Source organism: Trichosurus vulpecula, chromosome 5 (assembly GCF_011100635.1).
Source record: "Trichosurus vulpecula isolate mTriVul1 chromosome 5, mTriVul1.pri, whole genome shotgun sequence".
NCBI classification, from domain to species: domain Eukaryota; kingdom Metazoa; phylum Chordata; class Mammalia; order Diprotodontia; family Phalangeridae; genus Trichosurus; species Trichosurus vulpecula.
In genome coordinates, this window is record NC_050577.1 from 17,763,593 (window position 1) to 17,786,757 (window position 23,165).

Here is a 23,165-nt window from a genome sequence, read left to right on the forward strand (position 1 = left end):
TCCTCTTTCTGGGGACATTGGTGGGCATATGTGCCCATCCCCCAAGTGGTTTTTAGTGTCTGTTTGGTAAAACTGGCCTATTCACTCAGTAGAGGGCATTGCCCTGCGGAGGTCCTGGACAGCCTCTTCGCTGGGGATGAAGGCCAAAGCAAGAGGCTAGAGCCTGCCTGGGTGGCTGCATGAGCCAGCTGAAGTGAGGACAGCTTTCTGACCTTGTCAAGGTGTGCACCTTAGCCTTCTCTTAGTGCTCTGCTGTTAGTGCTGTGTGGGCAGGCACATACAGTGAGAGGACTCTGAGAGTTATGGGCCATGGGGAGGCCCAGGAAAAGTGGGCAGAACCACTGACCGGAGCCGGGGAAAGGGCGGTTAGTCATCAGCCCAGCGGGGGGCAGTCCTCTGCTCTAGAAAATGACCTGGAAATGAGAGCTATTAAAAGACACTCCGCTGGGGCTCACTTAAAAAACCATCCCTGGTGCTCTTCAGTGACTTCCCTCCCCCAGCTCCAAACCCTTTCCTTGTAACAAACAGGGATATTTAAGCAGAGACTGTGTGATCACCAGCCAGGAATGCTACAGTGGGGAGTCCTACTGTATATGGGTTGGACTGAACGGCCACTGATGTCCCCCTTCTGACCTTCAACTTTTGTGAGTCTGGGAAGTAAGTATAGTCAAGAAAAAGGCATGTCTGTGTATACCTTGTTCTGCACCTGTAGTCCCCCACCTCCTTGCCCAGAGGTTGGAGGTATGCTTTGCCATTGGTCCCCTGAAGTCTCCATCAGTGACTAGTGCTCTGAAGGCTTTCTCTGTTGGTTTCCCTGAACATTATTAGGGGGATGGTGTAAACTGTCCTGGCTCTGCTTACTTCTCCGTGTACCATTAGTTCATATAATTCTTCCCAAGTTTCTCTAATTTTTCATCTTCATCATTTCTTATTTATAATACTATTCTATTGCATGAAAAGTTTCTCAGAGACATGATGAAGACCTGGAGGTAGGGGGTGGGGAGCTGGCATATTTTATTTTAAAATTAAATTTATTATTATTATTTAATTATAATTTTTTTCTCTTCCACCGCTGCACTGGGGGAGAGAGGAAGGGAGAAAAGCAAAACTCTTGTAGTCAGTCTGCACAGTCAAACAAAACAAATTCCCACCTTGTCCGTGTCCAAGAATGTGTGTCTCACTCTGCCTAATAGCTGACCTACTATGTGCCAGGCATGGGGCTAAGCGGTTTAAGATCATGATCTCATTTAATCCTTACATCAACCTTGGGAGACAGGTGCTGCTATTATCCCACTTTACGGATGAGAAAGCTGAGTCAGGCAGCAGTTAAGTGACTTACCCAGGGAAGCAGAAACTGCAGCTGTGACAGGAGACCATGTGGACTTGTTTAACGTGTAGAAAACAAACTGATTTCTCTCCCCATCCCCTTCCCTTTTCAGTTTCGTTTCTGGAAATGAATGCTTTCTCTTTCCTCTTGACGCAGTGGAGGAAACTAAGCCTCTGTCCTAAGCCTTCTCTCAAGTTTTTGACTTTTTCTCATAAATAGGGGTGGGGGGAGGGAGGCAACGGCAGAGAAACCCAGGTGATTTTTTTTTTTGAGCTCAGTAACGGGCCATTGGTGCCTTTGAGGGACAAATGGAATTATTTAAAAGCTAATTTGTAATTTTTCTGTGAATACACCATTTCTTGATATGAGTCCAAATGGGGTATTCTTATGGGCAAGCTACACATAATGATCTAGATAAAAACCTAGATTACCATAAGAACATACTTTTTTATTCTAATTTTTTAAAAAAAATATTATATTTTTGTTCCCCCAACTTGATTCTCCCCACTTTTCAAGGTTCCTTCCCACTCAAATTCAGTCATTTTGCTCTTGTGACTTTAAAATTTCTGAAAATTTTGTAGCTCTTTTTAATGATGGCCACGGGGTGCTTAATATTGCTTTGAAAAGGAGAAAATATGCTACAAATATAAGTTAATATTAGTAATATTCTTAAATAGGCAGGATGCCTCTGGCTGGGTGACCCTCAGCAAATCTCACGTGCTCTAGAAGGTGTTGACCTGTCTTGGTAGAGGGAGTTCTCTGTATCCATGAAGTCCAGTCTCCTTTCCTGCCTCGGTTTCCCCCATTAGATTGTAAGCTTCTTGAGGGCAAGAACTAACTTTCTTTTTATTAATTGTATCCGCCAACCTTAGCACTGTGTCTGGCACATAGTACGTGCTTAATAAATGTTGATTGGATTGGGTTATCCCTACCCCCATTGTTAATGAGATGCCTCTGGGTTGGGGGATGTGGGAGACACGTCAGCTTGGAGATTTGAGACCTCCTCCTGGCCTTCTCCTCTTGTCCTGACGCGTATGGGTCATCCCCTACTTCCTCATATGTCTAACCAGTGACTAACCTCAAACCACATGGCCAGGGCCTGGCCTGTGTATTTCACAAGTTGGCGAAAGAAGGGAAAGGCCCCGGTTAATTTTTTTCTTTCCTAAGTTGAGTTGTAGAATTCCAGGATTGCTGTAGAGGGTGAGGGGGAATGCCTGATCTCTTGGTGTGGCCTGGGGGCCCGTGCAGGGCCGAGTGCCAGGCCTGCCTTCTTCCCTGGATGCTGTGCCTCAGTGAATGCTACCTGGGATTTCATTAGTCCTGTGTCTGCGATGTCACATGTTGAGCTTGTGGCCCACTAAAACCTACAGATCTTTTTCTTGATAACTGTCACCTACCCATGCCTCCTCACTACTATTCTCATGCCACTGATTTGTTGAACCCAAGAGGAGGCCTTCACATGTATCCACCTTAATATTTGTGAATTGGGTTGAGTTAAGGCATTTTTCCATTCCCTCATCCCCCCTGGCAGCAGCTCAAAAGGGTCCTGACTAGATTCACTGTTGGCAAGGGGGAAAGAGGTGGAGCGGGATGGCTGAGCCCCATCATCTACCCAGTCATTGTCAGCCTTCCTGTCATTATAGACAAGAAGGGGACCTTCCCCTTGGCCCCGACTCACCTGTGGCCCGAAGCTGTCCCAGGCTTCTCATCTGGCTCTGAGGATGGCCTCTTTCTTCATGGATGATCTCTCAGGGCCTACTATGTACCAGGTGCTGCTAGATGCTGGGAACAGAAAGACAAAAACTGGCCTCCCTGCTCCCAGTCTCTTCCCACCCTCCCCTCCCCTGCCCAGGTGATTTTCTCACTCTCCTACCCAGTAAACTCCCATGGCTCCCTATTACCTCCAGAATAAAATATTTCATTTTTATCTCATTCTTTTGAAATGTCTAATTTTGTATTAAGCATACATGAATCATAGTGTGTTATTATGTTGTATAATTTAAAAGTAAAAGTACACATGGGTGTGTATTTGTGCAAAAATGTTTTACTGAGAGGCCTGAGTGGAAACTCCTGCCTTAGAGAAGGGGTCAAACCAGAGTCAGATTATCCATCGAAGGGAAGGATGGATTTGGGAACTTGGTTGGGGTGTGGGGAGAGGGTGGGAGAGGAGAGGGCTGCTTCCCTGTTGCCCTCTGGGATTTCAGCTCTTTCCCTTGTCATAAGAGCATTATAATACAATCCAGTTCAGCAAATATTTATTAAGCACCTACTATGTGTCAGGCACTGTGCTAGGTGCTGAGCATACAGAGACAAAAATGGATCAGCTCTTGTCCTCAAGGAATGTCCATTCTATTGCAGGGGTGGGGGAGGGTAGTGAGGAGAGAAATAGTCCCTGGAAATTCTTTTTTATATGTTAAGGAACCTGGAACAACTGTCAAATCTGGGGAAGAAATCACAAATATTTCCAAACTAAAATCTCAGTATGGCCTTATTCTAAAGATTATTCCTTTTTGGGTAGGCTGACTCTGTGGGCAGAAATTTTCCCAGACCCATTGAGGGTCGATGAGTCACATCTCCTTACTTCTCCTTGTAGAGGGTCGGAACACTGTCTCCCATCTTGTTTGCCCAAGTCAGTCATTGTCTAGGCTTTCAAGGCCCCCTTTTATTCTAAAACAAATCCCTTGGCTTGATATGTCTTCCCAGGAGTTTGTGAGTGTCTGGGTCCGGGATCCTCGCATTCAGAAGGAAGACTTTTGGCACTCCTACATTGACTATGAGATCTGCATCCATGTGAGTAGAAGACTCATCCTAAGGACCAGGGCAAGGGCAAGGGGGCTCGTAGGTGTTTGATGGGGAGCCACGGCAGACTTGGAGAGGAATGGAAAGGGTTTTGACTTTGGAGAAGTTCATTTTCATTACCAATTTATCTCAGCTGTGACCGTCAAGACTTGTTGCTTCTGCAGCTTTTAAAGCTGGCTCCCCCAATTAGTTTAGAAATCTAGTTCAGTTTTAGAGTAACAATAGTGATGATGATGTGAATGGTAACGATAATGCTATAATTAACCATGATAATAACGATAAACAATGGTGATGATGGTGAGAACTGTAACAAGTGTGGCCGGAGAAATAAACAAAGTAACACAGAAAGCACCTTTTGAACCTGAAAGACTTATAAGTGCCTAAGGTTGGATTTCACTTAGCCTAGGGCATGGTACACGGTGACCTTAAAGAGGCTAGTTGTCTGACTGAATGACTCCAGTTCTAGGGTGCTGACCATTAGGTCACACTGCCTCTCCTTAATGCTCTGGTCAGTGTGGAACTTTCCATTCCCAGAAAGGATGAAATTTGAAATTCCTCATTAAATGCTCCTTTGTTTCTTGCCTTTTTTTTTTTTTTGGCAGGGGTACAGAAAACACATCACTCAATAAATTTCCTAGCTAAACAGATGTGTGTTTCCCCCTAAGAGATACAGAATATTTCACACTTGTGATTAGAAAATGGGGAGTGAATAATTGTGTGGAATTAATTTACCTTAGTCCAGAGCCTGGGTCATTTTCCCTAAAGGGGAAAAAAAAACACAAGACCCACCAAAAAACCAAAGAGTAGCTAGTTTGTCAGGTTACTTGGAATAAGACCAGAGTATGGGCTTGGAGGGGAAATCATGCCCTTGGTTTTTCCTGGTTCATAATGGTCATCCTTTAAGACAGATAGGAGGACTAGTCTAGGGTTCTATGTTTATTTGGATCTTGGATTTCATCAGTCAGGCATTAAACATTTATTAAGCACCTACTATGCACCAGGCACTGTACTAAGCCAGGATGCAAAGAAAAGCAAAACAGTTCCTGCCTTCAAGGAGCTTCTGGTATAATGAGGGAGACAACATGCAAACAACTCTGTGCAAACAAAGTAGAGACAGGGTCAGTTGGGATGGCCCTCAGAGGGATAGTATTTAGGGAGATCAAGAAAGGTTTCCTATAGGAGGTGGAATTTTAGCTGGGCCTTGAAGGAAGCTGGAGAAGGCAGGAGATGGAGATGAGGAGGGACAGCATAGGAGACAGCCATTTCGAGCACCTGGAGGCTGGAGAGGGAATATTGTGTTGGAGGAGCAGCAAGGAGGGAACTCCTGGTGAGGAAACTCCCTTTTCTGTCCGTGCAGTGTCTGGTGCAGTTTGTAACCTTAGAGGGGACATTTGCCCAAGGTCACATTGCCTCAGAGGCTTACCAGCTGCGTGACCCTGGGCCAGTCACTTTACCCTGTTGGCCTCAGTTTCCTCATCTGTAAAATGAGCTGGAGAAGGAAATGGCAAATGGCTCCAGTATCTGTGCCAAGAAAACCCCACATGGGGCCATGGAGAGTCAGACAGGACTGAGATGACTGAGCAACAAGAAAAGCATTTATTATGTACCAGGCACTATGCTGAACGCTTTGTAAATCCTCTCTCATTTGATCCTCCCAACACCCCTGAGAGGTCGTTGCTATTCATTGTACCCATTTCACAATTGAGAAAACTGAGGCAGACAGAAGTTATGAGGCTTGGCCAGGGTCACCTGGCTAGTGAACATATGAGGCAAGATTTGAACTCAGGACTTCTTGATTCCAGGCCCGGGTGTCCTGTCCTCCGGGTTGCCTAGCTGCCCCTGTCCTGCTGACTGCCCCAACCAGGAGTCATTTCTCCTCCCTCTGGACTCACCTAGCCCTCTGTTATTCCTGTCTTGGCACTGTCACATGCCTATATCTCTCCTGTGGCCCAGGCTTCAGAGGGATCAGAACTGCCCTTAGAGGCTGTGGGGGCCGGCTGCTCATTTCAGATGAAGAAACTGAGGCTCAGATAGAATAAGAGACTTGCCAAAGATTACAGAGCTGATAGGTAGAAAAATCAGAATTCGAACCTGGGTCCTCTGACTCCAAACCCACTCAAAAGCTGTGTACTGGAGCAGGCCTCTAACCAAGGACCGAGGACCACATGATGCATTCATTGAAAAACAGGGAGCTCCCAAATGAGGACACTCCCTCCAGCAGTGCAGGTTGGGCCCTTCTGTAGCAACTTAAGATTTTGGAGGTTGGGTCAGAGCACTCAGAAGTGGAGGGATTCACCCAGGGTCACACAGACAATAGGTGTCAGAAGTCTTCCAGGCTCCGAGTCTGGCTCTGTCCGCTTCCATAAGCTTCTTGAGCAAAAGGAGCTGGCCTTTTCTTTGGATTGAAGGGCTATAGGTGGCTGGTTGGAGTTTTGGGGAAAACGTGGCTGATTTGGAGAAGGCTGGAATTGAAAGTTTGTCCATTTTGGAAAAGTTCATTCCATCACTACTCCATCTGGATCATTGCCAATTAAATTTTTTGGTAATTAAATTTTAAAACAATTACGTGGGAGAGAGGGGTGGTGTTGGGGGTGGCTCTTTCTAGCCCTCCCCTTTCCATGGAGGGCTACCGAGCCACTGGACCTTTGTCGTCATTCCTGGGTGAGGAGGTAAATGGCTGACCTCCTGGGTCATTAGAAGCACAGCCAGCCATGGGAAGGGCTGTCTCTCTTGGCCAAGGCCCTATTGGCCTTTGGGAAGGATTGTTAATCACAAGACTCTAGAGTAGGGGAAGCACTTGACAGGGTTCTAGAGTAAAGGAAAGCACTCTACAGAGTTCTAGAGCAAGAAAACACTGCTACAGGGTTCTAGAGTGAGGGAAAACACACCTCAGGGTTCCAGAACAAAGGGAGAACACTTGACAGGGTTCTAGAGTAAGGGAAAGTACTTTGCAAGGTTTTAGAGCAAGGGAAAGCACTTTGCAAAGGTTCTACAGTAAAGAACCCCTTTATAGGGTTCTAGAGCAAGAGAAGATCACCCTGCAGTGCTCTAGAGCAGGGGAAGAAGTCTTCACTGGTTCTAGAGTGAGGGAACACAACACAGGGTTCTAGAGCAGAGGGAGAGCACTTCGCAGGGTTCTAGAGTGGGGAAACCTTTCTTTATGTCCCCAGTGCTTAGCACAGTGCCTCAAGCACTTAATAAATGCTTGTTCCCTTTCCTTCTCTCTTTGCTGTCCTCCTTAATCTTGGTGCCTTCCCCTGTTTTAAGTCTCCAGTGGATCCTGTATCAATCTTGTTTGTACAGAGTTGTTGGCATGTCCTCTCTGGTTAGAATGTAAGCTCCTGGAGGGCAGGGGAAGCTTTTGTCTTGGTATCCCCAGTGCCGGGCACCTACCAGGCACTTAGTAGGTGCTTGTTGACTTGAGCACATTTTTCAGCATTGATCTCCTCCATGTCGATGCTTCACCTGAAGAAAAGAATTCATTTAAAGGTGACCAAGCTGACCGTTTCCCATCTCCTTTCCCTAGACCAATAGCATGTGTTTTACAATGAAAACATCTTGCGTCAGGAGGCGGTTTCGGGAATTTGTGTGGCTCCGACAGCGACTTCAGAGCAACGCGCTGCTGATGTAAGTATTTTGGGGGAGAAATCTGGAGAGCTTGGCCATGGCCTCCGGACCCGCTCCCGCTGAGTTCAGGTCCTTGTCGCCTTTCACCTGGATGGTTTCCTTGGGCTGGGCCTGGGGCAGCCTCCCAGACTTCAGTTCTTGGCCCCTGGGCACCTGTTTCCTAAACCTCCCTCTGGCCCTTTCTCTGCACTCACACGGTCAGTGATCATCCTCGACTGTCAGGGCCTCCCCCTGGACTGCTTTGTTTGTCTGGGCACTGACTCCCTATGGCTAGTTTCGCAAACCTGGTTAATGATATCCTCTTTATCCAGCATAGTTTGCTTTGTGTATGTGTGTTTGCAGGTTGTCTTCCTTGTTAAACCGTGAGCCCCTGCAAGGCAGGGACTATTTTTGGCCTCTTTTTGTATCCCAGCCCCTGGCACAGTGCCTGGCACATAGTAGGCCTTTTTGTTGTTCAGTCATTTCAGTCATGTCCCCCCTATGACCCCATTTGAAGTTTTCTTGACAAAGATACTGGAGTTGTTTGCCACTTCCTTCTCCCGATCATTTGACAGACAGATGAAGAAACTGAGGCAAACAGGGTTAAGCGGCTTGCCCAAGGCCACACAGCTAATCAGTGTCTGGGGCTAGATTTGAACTCAGGTTTTCCTGACTCCAGGCCTGGTGCTCTAACCATTGTGCCATCTAGCTGCCCCAGGAGGCCCTTAGTAAATGGTGATTGATCAACCGAGCAGCCTCTCAATATACAGTAGTCTCTACAGAATTCATCTTTGTCAGCAGAGTTCTCACCAGGTCACTCCCCTGCCCAGTGAGCATCATCTGCTTTTGTTTCATCTCTGGGATAAGATGTACTCTCAGCAGCTTGGCATTTAAAGCCCCTCACCGTCCGGTTTCAGCCAACGTTTCCAACGTATTTCATATTCTTCACCCTCCTGGGCAGGTGAGGCCTCTGGAGGCTCCCAGAATTCCACAGGGCCTTTGCCTTTGCCCGGGGCCATCCTCCCTGCCTGGAATGCCCTCCTCTCTCCCCTCTGCCTCTTGGAGTTGGCCTTGATTCCTTCAGAAGCCCGTCCTAGTCCCACCTCCAAAGGGAAGCTTTTCCTGAGCCGCCCCACCCCTACCTTGTTATTCTCACCATTAGATTCTATTTACTTATTTGTATACCCTTGCATCTCTCTCCTATCTCCCTATTAGAGCAAAGGAACCGTGAAGGCAGGGCCTACTTTCATTTGTTGTTGTATTTCTAGCCCTTGTGTGTGTATCCTTTGTCCTCGAAGAGGACCGTGACATCGGGGGAATGATGACGCGACTCGCGGTTGACTTTGATCTGAGGGAGGGAGGGAGCGCTGTGCAAGGTCGCCGGCCTCACTTTCTCCTCCGGAGCCCTCCGGGTCCAGCGACCGGATACGCACCAGGATGACCGGAGGCGGCCTTAGCGGGTGCACAGTCTGCCCTCGGAAAATGCCGGCTGAATTGTTCAATTGAATTCAATATTTTTTCCCCCAAATAATGAATCAAAGCCCACATCGTAGTTTTTCCTTTCACTCGCTGCCTCTAAGTCGGCAACTTTGAAAACAGTCCTGGGCTTTTCCGGCTTCTTGCTCATCGCCGGCGGTGAATAATTAGCTTCTTTTTCCTCCGGGTCCGGTTATTCCATTCCGTATGAACATAAAAGCTGCGATTCGCCCCCTGCCCCACCTTATGTTCCTTCACCGTGTGTCGGCAAAAGCAGCTTGATTATGAGATTACTTCATCTGCGCTTACTAAGAAAGGGCTTTTTCTTTCCCCTTTTCTGTATTATTAGACAGCTTCCTGAACTTCCTTCTAAAAACCTGTTTTTCAACATCAATAACCGACAGCACGTTGACCAGCGACGTCGAGGCCTGGAAGAATTTCTGAGGAAGTAAGTGTCCTTGTATCTTTGTGCTAAGATCTGAAGTGGGGCAGCCATGACCAGGGACTCTTGGGTGCCCTGTGTGTGTGTGTGTGTGTGTGTCCTCGGCCCTGAGTGTACCGTGCTTGGCTTGGTGCTTCTCGTCAAGCTGAATTGCAATTCTCTCTAATAGCTCACGAGAGTATGTATATACTTCTTTGTGGACATGTTGCTTTCTGCAGGAGGAACTTTACCAAGAAATTCGCCGAGTCTCCAGGGAGTCAAGCCAGAAATCAGGGACATATAGATTCAGAACTGAAAGAGACCCAAGGGGTCATCTAGTGCAGTGATCCCTTTTTACAGACGAGGAAACTGAGCACAACTCAGGCTAGAATCTAAGCAAGAAGCCCAAAGTGGGATTTGAACTCAGCCTCCCCAGCCGAAGCTCCTTGAGGGCCTGGGCTGTTTCTGTTTTTGCTCTTGCAGCCTCAGTGCCCAGCAGCGTGCTGGGCACATTTTGGGAGATTAATAAATGCTGATTGTATTGAGTGGTGGATGCCATTTTCAAAGGGGGATGGTCGTGCGAATGTAAGGTGGGCTTCCTGCAGTTCCCCGTCCCCCGGAGGGCAGAGTGGGATGACCGCCCCCTTGTCAGGTTTGGGTTCCCATTCTAGGTCTGAGGTCCCTCCCAACGCAGATACTCATTTCTCATTCTGGACCTGTAAAAAAAAAAAAAAAAGCCCATTCATGTCCTGTATTGGAGCGCCACCGCGTGGTGGCCCAGGTGCACGACACCTTGGGCATGCTCTGGTTTTCTTTTCTCCTTTCCGAAGCTTTTCGTCATGGAAAATCGCCCAGGCAGCCTGGGTCACGTGCTTCCGCAGAGCCAGAGGAGCAGGCCCAGGCTCCTGCAGGCCTTGGGAATGACAGCAGCAATTCAGAGCTGCCTTCACTGGGGAAGAGGCGCTGCGGGCCCCCCACCAGTCAGAGAAATACAATTGCTTAGCATGTGTAGGGCTGGCACCAGCTGGCTCCTCTGGGCATCCAGAAAGGAGGGTTGCCGCGCCCCAGTTTGGCCGGGGGAGCAGCCGTGTCAGAGGAAGGGCTTGAGCCCCCAGTCTTCCTGTCTCAGAGGCCAGCTCTCTCGTCTACTGGACCACACTGCCTTTTCTAAAATAAACAGCTGTTCTTTGTAGCCAGGATTACAATACTGCTTCCCACCAAGTCTGGGTCACACTCTGGTTTAATGCAAGCTGATGGGGGTGGGAGTCCAGCCCCCACTACAGGACACACTCAAGTGAAAGATGAATAGAGGGAAATTGGGGGGAGAAAAGAAGAGGAAGAGGAAATGAGGGAGAAGGAAGGAGGAGAGGGGACTAGAGGAGCTAGTCAGAGATAGACAGTCACAGGCTGAGTCCCTGGAAACCCTCACCGTCTACGTCCTTTTGGGCAGCCCACACCCCTTCTCCACATTTTAATGTACCTCATAAGAACAGAGAGTCTCCTCCCCCATCAGTATTCTGTCTCCCCCTCCATGGAAGTTACTATGATGCATTTACTTTTCTGCATACAGGTTGTTTCTCTTGAAGCCTTCCCACTGCCCCTCCCCTCCATTTGAGTCTGGGGATTCAAGGTGTAGTCTTCATAGCACACCACAAGGCTACAGGTCTTTCCTTAAAGACCCTGTTCTCCTGCTGGACAGGAGCCCATCATTGGCTTTCCCCAGTCGGGGCTGGGCAAGGGGCTGCTGACTAGGACATATATGCCTCTCTAGAGGCGGGCACAGGCAGGAGCTGCTTCTCTTTGGTCTGTCTGTTGGAGGTCAGGGGTCAGCAGGAGTCTGTTTGGCTCCTCTGCTGAGGCCTTGGTGTGGGGTTTGGGTCAGGGATCACACTCTGCTTTCAATCCCTCAGTGGATCTGCCTAATGAAGGGATGGGCTTTTGCAGGTCTGAGAGGGGGAAGATGTTCTCTGTTCCTACATCAGTGAGATCACAAATCTCATTCATTTTTTTTCAATTCAGCAAACATTTATTAAGCTCCTATTCTGTACCCAGAGTAGTGAGCTGGAGATCGAGAGATAAAAGGAATTTCTGCTGCCCTTGAAGAGCTTACTGTCAGCTCAGGGGAAGCAATATGTATTCAGATAAGTCAACAAAACATAGTCATTCTCATGGCGGGTGTGGACAGAGCACTGATGGCAAGAAATACATGTTATTATTAGGTGCATTAGAATGTAAAATCTATGGTGCTTATGGATCAATTTTTAAAAATGTTGGTTTCCCAAGCCGCACACCAAAAGCATTAGTGTGAGATAGCGTTAGATCTTCCCCAGACGATTTGCATTGGAAAGGCCGTTCTCCCGGAGGAAGCTACGTTCAAGCCACTTGGAAACAAAGTCCACTTTGGAGCTGTACGGGTCTAGTAATAATAAAAAGGGTAGTAGTAGTAGCTGGCTTTTACAAATGAGTAAGTGATGGTTTACACCATGTTTGACACACCTTTTGTCCCTTGAGTCTCATCACCCGTTAGGTAGGTCCTCCTCACAAGATGATTCCCATTTCACAGATGAAGAAACTGAAACTTTGACTCCCCCACAGTCTCACGGCCACTGAGTGTGGCCCTCTCTGCTCCATCCATGGAGAGCTATAGAAGACTCAAGGTGCTGGGGTATTAAAGCCAGGGGTGTTAAAATGATTATTAATTTAGTGAATAATAATTAACTGATGAAAGCGACGTTATTTGAAAATCTCTGGTGATCGTTCTGGTCGAGTAAAAAGGGCACGGCCTAGATTTGGCTCCGACGCTTCCTGGCTGGGAGGCCGCCTTGCAAGCCTCAGTTTCCTCATCTGTAAGATGGGGACGATCATGTCCGCTAAGTAGCTGACCCCCAGGATTTTGGCAGACCTTGAAATGCTGTATAAACACTAGTGGTTGTCACTGCCCCTGCACGTCTCCAGTATGGTTAGTTGTTGGGTTCATATGTTTTTTAAGTACAAATTCTTGTGTCCCACATGTATAACTTGTGTAGGATGGCATGGGTTTTTTTTCTTCAAGTGATTAAATGTAAAAAAAAGATTTAGCTTTATTATTTATATGACGGGAGAGTTACAGAATGAAACAGCACGGTGGGTTCTTGGCAAAAAGTCTGTTTCTGGGGCCTTCGGCAGCTTGTCTTTTTTCCCGGTAGTAATAATATTACTTTGATGCAACACCTTCATGTTTTTGCAAAGCACTTGACATGCATGATCTAACAACTACCATTTACACGCAGCACTCTAAGGATGGCTCAGTGCATTGCAAATACGATCTCATTGAATCCTGACAATAACTCTGGAATTAGGGGCTACTGAAGCAGACAGAAGTTAAGTGACTTTCCCAAGGTCACACTGCTAATAACTGTCTGAAGCCGGATTTGAACTCGGGTCTTCCTGACTCCATCTCTAGTGTTCTCTCTACCCACTGTCCCACTCTACCCACTGCTTAATTTGAATGTCTGGCATCATTTGGTAACTGCATTTATTATAACCTCTGCTTCACAAATGAGAAGACTAAAAGTCGGAGACATTAGGTGACCTGCTGATGAGGGGATACAAAGGGAGAGAGGCAGGGCTGAAGTAGTGAGCGGGCATCTACCACCAACCTTGCCCACCTTGGCATCAGTTGGTTTTTCCTATTTAAAAGTTTCTCTTGGTTTATGCAGGTGAATAGGATCATACATTTGAAGCCGTAGGGACCTTACTTGTTGAATCCAGGCCTGCTATCCCATCTTCTTCCTATTCGTGAATGTTGGCTGTTGTGCCCAGTTCACTTCCTTGATTCAGAAGGCCCTGAGAAAACATCCTCCCCTTTCCTATCCAAAGTCTGTGTTCAATAGAGGGCACCAGAACACAGATCATGGATGTCTTCAGTGATTCTGACCAAGTTTGCTTTCTTTCTCGCATGGTTGCATGCAAACAGACAGTTTGTTGTTTCTTAGACAGCCCAAATTCAACAGTTAACCTTCCCCCCCGCCGCCCCCATCCAAAAGGGCATCTGTTATTAGGCCAAGTTCCAAGAGACACTGGAAATCATGAGGCAACATGAGAACAGACTGGTGCAGTCCAGAGGTGCTTTCCATTAGAATTGTGTGTGTATAATGCACCTAATAAAATCACAGTGAAGAAAACCAGATTTTGGGCTGTCCAATGTAAGGGAGGAAATGCCTTGTCTTTGTGCGGCTTCAATTTGTGAAGCAAAAGGAATAACTTAGATGTTTTGTATGTCTTCTGTTTTAACGTCACCTGCATTTCCCAGTGTCCCTACCTCTCTCCCTGAGAGGCATTCAAAAGGAAGATTTCCGATGCAAGTTCCAAATGGCTTCCTGGACAAGCTGAGACTTACTTTTTTGTTCTTTCTTTCTGTAAAAGTGCTGATTCTTTTTATTAAATTGTAAATGTATTTTGGGAAGCAGATTTGTTTAGAATATCCATTGTTTGTTTAAAGTCCCTATTCCATTGGAGAATTTGTTTGAGACTTTAGACTTTTATATTAGATTTGTTTAGAGTCCCTGTTAAATGTTAGGTGTGAAGCACTTCAGTTTTTCTGGGGTCTCTAGTGTCATTCAGCACCCCCACTTCTTAAGGGAAAACTTGACCCATCCCCCTGGGTTGTTGGTCCTGTCTGCCTCCCCAAATGATCGTGTATTTCCATCTCTGTATACAGGTTGGAGGCCTCTCTCCCTCCCAGAAGAATATAGGCTGCCTGAAGGCAGGCAGTTTTTCATTTTCTCTTTCTATCCTCAGCTTCTAGCACCCATAAATGATCACACTTATACTCGTTGGTTGACCCATTGTACCCATTCTTCCTGCTCCTTACCCCCACCCGCGAAGAATGTTACCTCCTTGAAAGCAGGAACGTTTTTTTTTTTATAGATTCATAGTTCTAGAGCTGGAAGGGACCCCAGAGCCCTCTGGTCCAAGTTGTTTATCTTATAGATGAGGAAACTGAGGCAGAGGTGAAGGTCACACAGGTTGTAATGGGTAGGATTTTATCTTAGACCTTCCGACCTTCCAAAACCACTGGGTCATTTTGTTTCTGCATCTCTAGCACAATGTATAGCACATAGTAGGTTCTTTGGTTTGGGTCCGGTTTGGTTCAGGGAAAGCATGGCAAACATAAGTGGGCAGAAAGATGGAGCATCTGAAGGGCGGCTTGCCCAAATTAACAGAAGCGTGCCAGGGAGCACTGGGCTATGCTGATGCCCGCTGGCCCACGGCTGGATGCCCATTTCCTTTTCCATTACGAATCTCTCCGCAGGTTGATTTTTTTTCCTGTTCCCACGAAAAAGAGAGGAAGCCTGTCTGGTCCTTTTATTAAATTTAAAAATGATACGACCCGGAACTCCCGGCCTGGCAGAGTGTTCTCCAAAGCCAACCTAGTGCCCGGGAGATGGACCCGCTTCCGGAGGCCCAGGATGCAGCTGCTTCCCAAAAGTGTCCCCAGGGGGCTTTCAGCATCCTTCCTCCAGCCCCGCCCCGCCCGGCCCGGCCCCGCCCGGCCTGGGCCCAGGAGGCTGCTGCGGGAGCGTTCCGGCACCTCGCCGCTCTGCCCTCCAGGTGGCGCCATTAAGCAGGGAAGAAAACTGTGGACTAATGAGTCCAATGTAAAGTCAAATTGGAAATTGAATTATAGCCGAAGAAAAGGGACAGTAGCCTTGAGGTTCGGCTCAGGCCGGCTCTTAGCACGTTCGGTGGCTGCTCCCATGTGTTAGCTTGCTCGCAAGTTAATAACGGCGCTTGAGCAGTTCAAGGCTTGGGCGAATTGCTTTAGACATGAAATAAAGCCAAAATGAATTTGTGTCCGATATCATTGACATTAGCGCTCATTACTTCTGTGGCGTAATGCCTCAAACCATCGGAAATCAATTTTAAAGATTGCCCATTATTTTATAAAGAAAATAAAATACATTTCCAACAGCAACAAAGCAGTGAGTACAATCTCAGGAAGAGTTACTTATCCCCGGGCTGGCGGGCAGGAAGGGGCTGGAGGTAAAGGGCAGGAAGCCCCGGGTGGAACTGTACTCCCCCTCCCCCCCATCCACCGCCCTCCCCCCAGGCCCAGCACAGAAAAGTTTATTGCGTTGGGCGGAGTCCTTGCAGAGCTCCTCCTCATCGGAAATATTTAATGCATGAGAGCTATTTGCAAATGCAGAAAGCAAGCTTTCTGCGTGGGGTCAGACTGAGTCTAGTGGCTGATACTGGGTGTTGTGTGCCGTTTTTTCATGGAATGAGCACATCAGGGTTTTTTTTTTTTTTTTTTTTGGAGGGGGGGGTGGGATGGGGGCAGAGCCGGTGGGAGGGCATGGCAAGACGGAATGATTTAGACCTCTGGCTTGGAAATGCCACATTTAAAAAGTATCATCCCTTTAGCCTCCTTTGGGTAGCCTGATACTTGTGCTGCTTAGAAATTCTTTTGGGACCTGGACTGGAAAAGGAAACCTGGGTCTATTTTGTTTGTGGAGAAAATCTGTGAGTGTGGTTGTGACTGATTTTTTTTGTTTGATGCAATGCTTTGCTTTGCACGTGTTCAGATAAATATAAATGTACATGCCATGTCCTTCAAAGATATAAGCACCTAGCAAAGCGCAGTATTAAAAAATATATTGTGTACATGTGTACACATATGCAAAATATGTTAATACACCAGGTACTGGGATAGGTGTAGACACATTGACACACATACACGAATGCATATTCATGAGTCTGGACACAAATGCCCATTTTCAGTCTACACGTGTTATCACAGTCTCTATACTAAGAGTTTCACATGTCTAAATGCATGGCCACACAATCTATATACATGCACACATACACATTCACGCCTGTGTATATATTATCATATATACATTTAAACACTCACATTGACACACATATGAACATACATGCAGCCATGCAAATGCCAATTCCTCACAGGATGCAAAGGCTCAAAGCTCATCTTCCGAAGAAAAAATATATTTAAGTATATAATACACATGTACGTATGTCTAGGCATATTAGCTAACATTTACATAGCGCTTACTGTGTGCCAGGCACCGGCTAAATGCTTAACAATTATTATCTCACTTGATCCGGACTATCTCATTTTGAGCTATAAATAGCCATCTCTATCTATCTATATCATACACGAGTCTAAATAAATGGAGTCTTTCCATCATATTGATAACCCTAGATTTTTAAGGAGATAAAAATAAACTCCATGTGCACACTCCTCATGTAGTCACGTCTCCAAAAACAGAAAAAAAATCAGGTCCATTTTGTTTGATGGGGAAAAATCTGTATTCCATAGAGCTGGCTGTGAAGATCTGTAATTCCGTAAGTCTGTCTTTGGATTTTGGACAGTGCTAATTCTGGCCACTTAATTTGGTGTTGTGGCTCCTGTCTTATGTCAGTTACAGGAAATTTACCTATCATTGAACAATGCATCAAAGATCAAACCCATACCTTCCCAGGCTTGTGTAAAAGGCGATAGTGTTTAGGTTTAGAGGAAGTGTGTTTCCCAAACAGAGGGTCCCCCATCACAATACTACTATGGTTACTCATCGGCTGGAATTTAGTATGTATGTAGTAATCTTCTCAAAACATAATTTTGTTACAAGAGTTAGAATCTTTGGTCATATCTTTGGACAAATCTTTCTGTAACACAGAAGGTTTAACTTGACAGACATCCAAGGTGCCTCAGATCCTAGCCCCATGTTTAACGAAAACAAATAATCTTTAAATTAGGTTGCTGATTCTAACAACCCATATCTTGATGCAGGTAGAGATATAAAAGAAATGAAATGTCAAATTTAAGATTATTAAAAAAAATCTTACTTAAGCCAGACTTTATATGTCCATAGCTAAGTATATACATATATCTTATATGTTAAAGCAAATTTGTAAAACATGTCTAAATTTAAGGCATCCCGTTATTCACATGTATTTGTTTGAAACTTAAGATTACTTGAGAAATGTGATGTTTCAGTACAGTCTAACCAGTAAAGATCACTGAGCTGAGCTAGTGGTTAGCCATTTTAAAACTTCTTTAAAGGAGAATAAATTTCTCTGATTATATAAACAAAATATTTCTGTAATTGTTCCACATAGATGCGGCAGATGGGTAAATTGCAGAAATGCCCTTGGAGTTATTCTTATAACAGATGTCTTTCTCTATTAGCTTCATGTTTTTACTCACCTAAAATTCCAAATAATTTAATAAAAGTTAACATACGCTAACATCACCTCGATAGGTATCTATCTTAATTGTAAGTCTAGCGGATGTGGTCTTTCTCGTGATAGTTTTAAAAATGTTTTTCTTCTTCAGGCCACACAGGCTCCCCACGTTAACGTGTGTCTGTATTTTTAAATAGGATCCTACAGAATGCCCTTTTGCTCTCGGACAGCAGACTTCACCTCTTCCTACAGAGTCACTTAAGTTCAGAAGATATCGAGGCCTGTGTTTCTGGACAGACAAGATATTCTGTTACTGAAGCAATTCATAAGTTTGCTTCCTCAAACAGACGTTTCCCTGAAGAAGATGATGAGGGAGAAAAAAAGGACAATTCTATAGAGTATGGCTCAGAAAGGTACTTTGTTACATTTGTTTTTCATATATTATGTGTGTATGTGTATTTACATTCCACATATTTGTGTACAGACACACACACTCTTCACTTTTTTGTTGATGTAATACTAAGATAATGAAAAAATTAATTGACTGAGATTTTATTGAGCTGTGACAGCTCATCATAGAAGTCTTCACACACACCTCCACACTGAATTAATGAAAGCGGTAGAAATTCAATTATCTGCATTCTGATTATGTGAATTTCATTTAGTCAGACTTGAATTATTCGCGTTTAAATTATCTAGCTAAAAAAATATCCAACTGCACTCCAAATGGCTAATTAAAAGTCCAAATTTCCTGTCTCTCTTTGTGACTGGAGATAATTAAAGTTCTCCTCTGTTACTCAGCCTTTGAGTGTGTTGTGAAAACCAATTTCCTCTTTTTATTATTTTTTTTCTCCTTTTTTTTTGCAGTTCATCCTCCGGGCTTGGTCACAGTTGTAAAGACAGCAGTCCACATGGATGTAAAACAAACCCAGCTCTTCAAGAACCCTGAAAAATAATTTTTATGTTACTATCTTAGTAATAGGAAATTATGCCCATGTCATAAAGACAGGGTTGGTTCACAATAGTACCTCCCTACATAAAGCACTCTGTCAGGGAGACATGATTGGTAGTGTGTTCTCAAAGCTGTTGCTCCCCCCACCTCCGCCACCCTTTTTTAAAGTTCATTAATGGTTTCCAGTTCAGGGTTTTATGTTGTCTTATTTTGGTCATGGTAGAGGGGAAGGAAAACTCTCCTGGCTATGAGTCAATAAAATGGCTAATATTGAATTCTGAGGAAAAGATTGATAAATTAGCTCCTGCTCCAATAGGAAATGATTTATGTTAATATATAGGTGTGAATTTTAACTTGTGTGTGCTATGTAAAACCTTTGGTTTTGTTCAATTAAAAAATCCACTTGGTACATAAACAATTTAAAACCGATATTGCATTTCCCCTACATTAACATGTGTCACTTTAAACAGACTTTTGAAACCTGTCATAGGATTTTGCAGGTCGTATTCTAGCCAAGACCATACCCCGCTGCAGTGGATCAGCAAGATTTGCTAATATTATGTGGCTCCGTCCCCTTTACAGGGAAAAGCTTGGGATGGTAGTGTAAGTGTGTGGCTGACTCAGTACTAGCCAGGGCTGCTCAGCTTTCTAGCCTGCTATTTATCGTGCACCCAGATGGAACACACAGCTTAGGAACATAGACCAGTATGAAAATGCTTTTTACTCGAGTGCAAATTCAAATAAATATGGCAACTAATGTCTTTCAGACTTACCAAAACATCTTCATGAGCAAGGATCAGCCTAAGCCTCAGATTTAGAGATCCTTAGTCTTTGCTTTTGTCTTGCATTTGGCAGAGAGATTCATTTATTTTCTTTCAAAATGTGTCATTTCTTCACTTGAAATTTCTCAGTATTTCTAGGGGTTGTTACTAATTTCTTCACTAAATAGAAAGACAGGTCTTAAAAACAAGACTAAAGGTAATGTTTACCAAAAAGTATTCTGCTAGTCTAGGAAATAAGATTAAATAATTGATTATGCATTAAAAAAAGTATCGATTCCCTCACCCCCTTTAAGGCTACACTTGAGAAATGTGTTGCAGTCTAGTAAAATACATCCTTAGATAACTTTCTGTTGACATAGCACTTTAATAAGGTAATTATCCAAATTTCTTCCTTGTCCAGTTGCACAAAGTAATCAGTTTCCATTCTGAGAAACTGGCAGGAAGATATTTACAAAGAAATGGAAGTAACTTGTTGCTTCTCTTGGCTTTTCCTCCTGGAGGCTGGTGGAAGACGCTTGCAAAAGGCAGTTAATTATTGGAGTATTTTTGTCATTCTATTATTAATAAACTTCTAATGGAGGTCAAAGGATTGTACTGAAAGTATAGCACAAAACAAAAAATGTAAGACAAGAATTATTCTCTTAATTTTGCTGTCTTGCTTTTTTGTTTGGTCTAAATTCTTATTAGATTTTGCTTGGGATCTTGATTTAGTATGTGAGGCCTGTTACTGCATCATGGGACAGCCATTAATTGAAAACAGGGGAAAAAACCCCAAGATTTAAAAGCTTTTCTAATCACCCTGGTAACTGGATGGGGGTAAGGAAAGAGGGGGTGACTTGCCATCTAGGTATTAGATTTATTTATTTATTTTTCTTAGCAATACATATTTACAATCACTATTTCACTTTCAGAATATTTTTAGAAAACATGTGATCAGCCATAAATTTTAATGTTATTTTTTTGATCTCATAACATAAATATCAAAATGTCTACCTTGTAATTTGTCCCGTAAGATTCGGTGGATTTTTGTTTCTAAATTAAATGTGAAGAAATCAAATCTGGTCTGTTTGGTTTATTTCTGAGAAAGAAAAAAATCATTCATTTTTTCACTGAGATCTTTATTTATTTTTATTGTTTTTTCAAATTACCTAAAGAATGTTGGCAAATTGAATTTAGTTTTCCCAATTGGTTCTTTTACAGTTAACGTCTGGGGATATTATTTTTGGTTCGGTTGTTTTGATTTCTAAACACAGGTCGACTAAATTATTTCCTGTCTCATGAATTTGGATCTAAGATAGCAGTTCTGTTGAACTTAACCTCTTCTTCCTGCCCCCTCCCCGACCCCCCCACCATTTCCCTGCTTTGCTGAAATCTTTGCTGGCATTCTTACTCACCTGGATTGATTCCATATAAACCTCTCCATGGAAGGAAAAACCCTTGGGGTAACTTATGGAGAGTAAGTGCCATTCAGTGATTTTTATTTAAAACTTTTTTTTATTTAAAAAATAAATATTAAAAAAGGGCAAATGTCAAATACTTGAAAACGTTTTATAGCTTTCTGGGAGTAGTAGTACTTAGCTATTATTAACTTAGATATTTGGTATTTTTTTAAAAAGGTGATACTTCCCAACTCCCTACCCTTCCTTTTAATTGTTTTATTTGGAACTTGAAGGTTTCTACCAAGAAATTCAAGGACCTGTTATGCTATTCAAAAGTTCTACATTTAGGATAATAATTAATATTCTTCTTTAAAATGTCATGCTTTTAAAATTGCTACCAAAAGGAAAATGCTACAAGGAAGCAGCCTGGTATTTTTAAGCTCACAAGCATTTATAAGCAATGTCCATTGAGAAAGGTCTTGCCAGTGTGGCAGTTTTTTCCAAGACTAATTCACATTTTATTGCATGATTAAATACAAACATACATTTGGAAAGGAGAGGAGGCAGATTTCCACAGCAGTTCTTACAAATAAAAAAGACAAATTTAGTCTCAATTCTGGTAGTATATTCAACAATCATTGTAGTTTTATTTGGAAATAATCTTTAGCTCCCCGAGGATGCACCATCATCAAGCCACAAGAACCTTTTCAGCCCTTGAGCCAAAATGGTACGCAAGACAGGCCTTTAAATATTTAAGACAAAAATCCCCCCCACCATATCTCCCTTCCCCCAAACCCCTTGCTCCTTGTTCTTTCTAACTCAACATCCTTAACATCTCAAGTTATTTCTTTGCTACATTTTGAACACAATGCCTCCTTTTCACCCGGGTCCTGGGTGGGAATGTTTTTTTCCAGGAAAAAAAAAATGTTGTTTGCTGGTTTTATTGTGTAGAGGGGCTGGAATAAAGTTTTTAGACGAAAAAGAAAAAAAAAAACCCACCAAACCAGTGCTTCCTGGAATTAAAGTTTCTAGCGACAACTTGACAAAGCACCGCCGTCCCTCCAATGACCGCCCCCCCCAAAAAAAAACAAACGCCAAATGATTGCAGTTTGTATGATGGTGAGAATTTGAAAAATATGTAAATAAGGTAACCAACGCTGCCTTAAAAAAAAAGCCAGTATTTACGATTCTGGGTCCCTCCTGCATAAGGAGAGCCCCAAGGCACCACTGTCCCCTGGAGTCGGACCCTACTATTGACCTTCATTTTCTTGCAGGAAACTTTCCTCCCTCATTGTCCTGACAAGTGCACTCACTGGACAGAACCGATTTAGCAGTTTAAGCTCTGCTCGTCCAAGACCCTTTCCTTTTTTCTGCAAAATTCCTATGCCTTCTGAACCATGGACCGTATCGGAAAAAGGAAAAAAACCCAGGACGAAGCCCCATTTACCCGTGCATTTACACTCTTGTATCTGGACACTTTCGGTGGCGAGCCCGAGAGGCAGCTCCCCTCCTCCCTCCTTGGTCCCCCTCGCCAACGCCCCTGACTCTGCAGCCAGAGGCCGGGCAGCATCTCAAGCAGCGCTTCTGGCTAGCTTCTTACCTCCGGGACTTCTTTATAGCTCCCCCCCACCCACTTGCAGTAGTTTTCCTGAAGCTGCAAACACACACTGACTGGGTGCGGGGTTCTGTCTCAGTGGACTGCGCACACGCTCACGCGTTCTCTCTGCGTGTTTCTCTCTCTGCCCCGCACACGCGCGTTCCTCCCCTCCTCCCCAGCCTTGGCTTGCTGTATGCACAGTCTCCAGCAGGCTCGGGCTGCTGGGACTGTTTGTCAGGTAACCAGGCAGCCGGCCTTGGTCCGGTAACCCATGGCAACCGCCCCGGTAACCCATAGCAACCGCAACAAAAAAGGGGAGGGGGGAGGAGGAGGAGTGTGAACCACCACGTCCACAAAAGGACAGCAATTTACTGCGCAGACAGGCTGAGTGCGGGCCCCGAGCCCCGGCTGCATAAAAACCCAGGCCTGGCGGGCCCCCTTATCCAGGATTAAACCCCACTAGGCATAGAACCAGGAAAGGGGGCGGTGGCAGCTGTGGCTTGGGATCCTTCTCCCTCCTCCCCTCTCTTCAGTCCTACCCGGGAGTGGAAAGCAGTGGTCAAGGACTTTAATGATCACCCACCCACTCCTGTGCATCAGTGAGAGGGAGGGACCCCCTACCCGTCTCCACGCTTTGTG

The 23,165-nt window shown here is 44.7% G+C and overlaps 1 protein-coding gene across 5 annotated transcripts in view; it reads left to right on the plus strand.

Annotated features, from left to right (window-relative positions):
• The window catches only part of SNX10 (sorting nexin 10), a 63,449-nt gene extending 42,842 nt beyond the window's left edge, over window positions 1-20,607 (plus strand). For 3 of the 5 annotated variants that reach the window (XM_036761594.1, XM_036761595.1, XM_036761596.1), the window contains 5 exons: window positions 4,031-4,117; window positions 7,653-7,753; window positions 9,558-9,656; window positions 18,014-18,229; window positions 18,684-20,607. In XM_036761594.1, coding sequence (XP_036617489.1) covers window positions 4,031-4,117; window positions 7,653-7,753; window positions 9,558-9,656; window positions 18,014-18,229; window positions 18,684-18,765 — 585 coding nt within the window. In that variant the 3' untranslated portion in view covers window positions 18,766-20,607. The remainder of the gene's footprint in view (window positions 1-4,030; window positions 4,118-7,652; window positions 7,754-9,557; window positions 9,657-18,013; window positions 18,230-18,683) is intronic. The other 2 variants (XM_036761598.1, XM_036761599.1) reach the window with 1 other exon arrangement.
• Window positions 20,608-23,165: the final 2,558 nt, after the last annotated feature.